This window comes from Corythoichthys intestinalis, chromosome 1 (genome assembly GCF_030265065.1).
Source record: "Corythoichthys intestinalis isolate RoL2023-P3 chromosome 1, ASM3026506v1, whole genome shotgun sequence".
In the NCBI taxonomy this organism is placed as follows: domain Eukaryota; kingdom Metazoa; phylum Chordata; class Actinopteri; order Syngnathiformes; family Syngnathidae; genus Corythoichthys; species Corythoichthys intestinalis.
The window spans coordinates 32,471,398-32,476,514 of NC_080395.1; the positions used below are offsets into that span (position 1 = coordinate 32,471,398).

The following is a 5,117-nucleotide window of genomic DNA, read 5'->3' on the forward strand; positions in this document are numbered from 1 at the left end:
CTCCACGTACAATATGAAAATGTCACACATTGTGAACATTTGACAAAGCGATGTAGCATTTTCGTCTCATCTCGTTAGACGATACTGGCATTGTTCTTGCTATGTTCTAGTGCCTCAAGCCAGGTTTTTAGCTCGTCATCGTCACATCATGAAAAAAAATTGTTCCTCGATGAAATATTTTCGCTATCGTTATTGTTGCCGAAAACAACAATAGTTGTTGGTGTCATGGTTCGGAATGGCGGGCAATCTGGGATTATTCCCTTTGATTATTTAAAGTAGTACAGGCATTGATAAAATGTTTGTCCCCATTTCAGGTGGCCACTTTCTGGAAATACTGGCTTTTGTTTTTCTTTATTCACGAATACACATCACAAATATGAAAATATGTCTATTTTCAAACAAAATTCCACTAGGAAAACAGACAGATTGCATGGTCACTTGCAAAATATGGAAATATATCCTCAAAGCCAACAAATTGTGAATTTTTGAATGCAGAACTATGAATATGCAGGACAACCGTCCCGAATAATGTTGTATCAAAGTGTATTTTCCCTCCTGTTACACAGAAGTACTACCTGAAATGGAGAGCCAGCCAGAGTATGAAAGCCAGAACTTCAGCTTCACGTCAGCCGACAACATGGACAATAACGGCTCGCAAAACCTCACCAAGCTGACCACTGCTAGCATGGATGACATGGAGGAGTACTACAACTTTGGCAAGGACACGAGTACCTACACCACACCCTAAGTGGACACAAGGATGTGTGGATGTGTCATGGGATTAATAATGACTTTGAGCTGCTCGATTTTGGGACGCCACTGACTCAAACCTTTCTTGTTGTGTGTGTGGATTTGTTACAAAAATGAAAAACGAAAAAAAGTTCCACATCCATCAGTTACATTCTATGTGATTCATGTCATGCACAAGCAACCCTTATTGTTTGTACTCAAACAGCTATGTACTTGCTCTATATAGTATGTATAAACATGTTTAATACATAGTCACTACTCGTTCTTAGGTTTTAACACATTTAAAATAACAGTTTTTATGTGCACTTCTCTTGACACATCCCCACCTCCATTTTCAAGGAAGTAGTTCATGGAACTTGAAGGATCCATTGGACATGCTCACCACGCCACCAATGTTCCCGACTTCTCAAAACTGAGCAAACATGATACAAAGATTTTGCTCAGGCAGTTTTTTTCAATGGGCCGAAGGAAAAAAGATTGTAAAAAGCGGCAATATTATTTCTTCATTGTCAACTTTGCTTTGGCTTGGAGCTATTGTTTGTCTGTATTTAGCAGGCCTTTCACTTTCTATTCAATTCAAGCAGAAACGTATGATTTGCTCCTAAAGTGTAGATTGTGTACAAAAATGTTGGGTAAAACCCTGGACTGAGGAAGGTCGTGTTTATGTTGACAATTTTGTTGTGGGGAGGATTGATGGTTCCCCCTGTCCTGCCATGCAGGTCAGTCAGCTTTGATATGCACACTAAACAACAGCAACTATCGACTAGTTCAGTGTTTCCTAACCTACTATAGAGCCAAGTTAAAAATATCTAATTTTCTGGGGAGATGGAGGATGATAGTATGGCCCGTTAAATTGGACACAAAGCTGCCACCTAAAGGAAGACGGATGAATTGTTGTGGATGTCACAATGTCGCCAGCACAAATCAGTGAGTTAATAATTTTTGGACTCTATGACTGTGGTGGAATAATTTTCCGTAGGCTCCCTGGTTGGAAATTAATCACTGGACTAGTTGATGAGGAGCTAAAATGTCATGGAAAGTGACTGTGAGTTATTTAATTAAAAAAAAAATCTCTAGTTTAAATGACTGCTGCTTTATCATGTTTTAAAGATTTTTTTTCTTGATACACCTTGATATGATCAGAACCTCTCCCCTACAATAAAAATGTAAATATATACAGAACATTGAATAAGTTAATGGATTAAAACATGATGAGAATGTCACATGATAATCGTAATTTGACATAAAGTACTAATATATGAATGAATAATATGTGTATATACAGTTGTTAAATTTGTAAATGATTAGAATGGTCATTTAAAAAAAGGTAAATGGACAGTACTTATATAGCGAATTTATCTGCATGGTTACCATGCCCAAAGCGCTTTACATTAGCACACATTTACCCATTCACGCACACATTCACACACCAATGGGGCTGCTGCCATGCAAGGCGCTGTCAAGCCATTGGAGGCAAATCAGGGTTCAGTGCCTTGCCCAAGGGCACTTCGACATTGGGCAGTCGTAGCTGGGAATCGAAGCACTGACACTTCGGTCCAAGGACAACTCCAGCTACCAACTGCGCCACGGCCGCATTAGTAAGACATTAGTAGTCACACCAAAAAGTAATATTGCATGATTTGTTTACAGAAATAAAGCTGTATTATTTGGATATATTTAAAAGACAGAAGATGAAAACAATCTGAGGGGAAAATATATACAGTGGGGAGAACAAGTATTTGATACACTGCCAATGGGAAAACCCATTGGCAGTGTATCAAATATATAATATATAATAATATATCAAATACTTCTCCCCACTGTATACGGTGGAAAACAGACAAGGCTGAAAAAGAAGTTTCTGCTTTTGCACCCCTCTTTAAAATAAACTGCTGTATTTTAAGCCAAAAGAATGATGTTTATGTGCTGCCATAGCAGTTTCATGGCGCATTAAGCGTCCGAACTATTTTTAATTTGTCAGTTTTACCCTGAAGACCCCCGTTTACAGACACCGCGCAATTGCTTTTGTTTCAACCCAGCTATAAAAAGAAGCTAATTTTATTTATTCGAAATGTCTGTCATTTTTAGCTTAGAATCATTAATTGGTGTCTAATATTAAAAAAAAATAAAAAAAATTGCGTAACGCTTATCGATTGTATTTTTTTTTTGTTACTGTTACATTTTCCCCGATGTTTTAGATAAAATAATTGATCCAAACAAAGAAAAATTGAAAAAAAAAAAAAGTTTAAAAGGGTAAATATATGAAAAAGAAAATCGACTAATCCTTTATGTCTGCGATTTCTGCATCGCGACCCTTGTTATATTACCATGTTTCACCCAGAAAATCCCCCCAAAATCCAGCTGTGGCCATTCACAGCTGTCTCTTGACACAAGGTAATACATGCTACATGGAGTTTTTAGATTGAAACAAGGTAAGTATGGGATAATATCTCGTAGGGCTGCAGCTATATCGATTATTTTATTAGTTGATTAATCAATTAACTAGTTCGAATAATCGAGTAATCAGGTGAGGAACATTAAAAAAATACCTGAGCGTTGCCTCAAACGGTATAAAGAAAGTGAATAAATGAGGCTCTATGTACACCAAAAGAAAAATTGGCTAATTTACACAGCAAAAGTCCGCTATAAACATGAGCTCAAACAAAAACGTAGCTTATGTTGGTCTTAACAGGGAGCAGTTGGATTCAGCAATGTGAAATGAGGCAGACCAGAGGACAGTGTATCCACCTTAATCAATTAAATGAAATGCAAACACTTTCAAAATAAACCATTACAATGCCACTTTAATTAGAATATTCGAAGCAACAAAATTAGAATATTTTTTTCCCTAATCGAATACTCGAGTTAATCGAATAATCGTTGCAGCTCTAATATCTCGTCAAAATCATGGCGTCTTTAATTATGCTCTCTGCTCTCACCCACAATTAGGGTTTCGCCATTAAATTTATTTAGTTTTTTAAAAAGCCCTCCTGTTCAATTTTTTTCTTCCCCCAGAAAATTGAGATTCTAAGCTTTCCAATTATGTATTACACATGCATATTGGACAATATTGAAATTTGGCCAAATGGGGTCTCAGAGCGGAACTTCAAAGTCACCCGAGTCTTCCGCCATATGTAAATACAGTTTCTAATACATAGTTTACAATATATAACAGTACAGCTCGTTGAAATTATTCCTACCTTAAATGGTGTGTCTGCATCATAAGTGGTGGTAAACAAGAACAGCACAGTAAATGGGGGATAATGTCGACATCTACTGGAATAAAACCGGCAAACGCTTAATGTTCTTGTCCAGAGGAAGTAAATGGAAAACCGGCAAACCCTTCATGTTCTGGTCTAGAAGTAAAATATAGTCAACATTTTGACCTAATTGACTTTTGAAATTACATATTTTAAATGTATCTGTATTATGAGAAGATTGGCCATTTGACTAAGCTTCAGGGACTCCAAGAGTAGCAGGTGTGGTTTGTAAATTTCTAGTAGGCCTATATCTCTTTTTGGTAGGTGGGAGTGTGCGACGCTATGGGATTTTGCCAAATTGTAGCGACGATGGGCAAAAGACTACTCTTAGGACGACTGCTTTACAATACGTAATTGCTCAATAACTTGGAGGAGTAACAGTGACCTCTCCTGGTGAAAAGTTAACGCTGCTGGTGATTTTAATTTTTTTTTAAGATTTCACAAACAAGACAGTTTATATTAAGACACAAGTGTGTAATATGTTAATGATTAATGTTCATGGGAGGAATTAGATAATCTGGTTAGGTTTGTGTAATTCTGACCATTTTTGACAGTGGGACTAGGAACAATCAAATAAGGCACAATCCCCCCACACCCTTGACCATCGTGAAAGTTCAGTTTCAAATTTTGAAACGACAAAAACGTTTTAATATATTGCAGTGTTACCTGTAGATTGGGAGGAAATGCTCAGGAGCTTTCTGGAGAACTCTCATTGAAACGATTTGCAGCAGTGTGTGAAGCATTTTGGGTAAGAACAAGCACATCCAAGAACCTAGTCATCAGTCAAGGAGGGTAGAGTACCCGGTCCAGGTCAGGGGTGAGGGAAAAGTGGAGCAAAAGATTGGTGCATGGGTACATCACGATAAAGGATTAGACAAAGGGCGAAGCACTCAGGTTACCGGCTTTTCAACATTCCGGTATGGACAAGACCACAGATACAAGCAATCAAATTGAGTTTCTGCGCAGGAAAGATGAGGCTTTTTCTTACTGGTAGCATGAAGCTTGGTGGGGGTAAGAATAGAGCCAGTGCCCCTCCGCATTAAGATATGTCAGCACCAGACAAGATGACTGGGGCATCTGGTTAGGATGCAAGAACGAGTCACTGCA

General features: G+C 37.9%; 1 protein-coding gene across 1 annotated transcript in view; it reads left to right on the forward strand.

The window, feature by feature from the left end:
• LOC130919325 (zinc finger protein 710-like) overlaps positions 1–2,485 on the forward strand; it is a 42,045-nt gene extending 39,560 nt beyond the window's left edge. The window contains exon 5 of the mRNA XM_057841923.1: positions 567–2,485. Coding sequence (XP_057697906.1) covers positions 567–748 — 182 coding nt within the window. The 3' untranslated portion in view covers positions 749–2,485. The remainder of the gene's footprint in view (positions 1–566) is intronic.
• Positions 2,486–5,117: the final 2,632 nt, after the last annotated feature.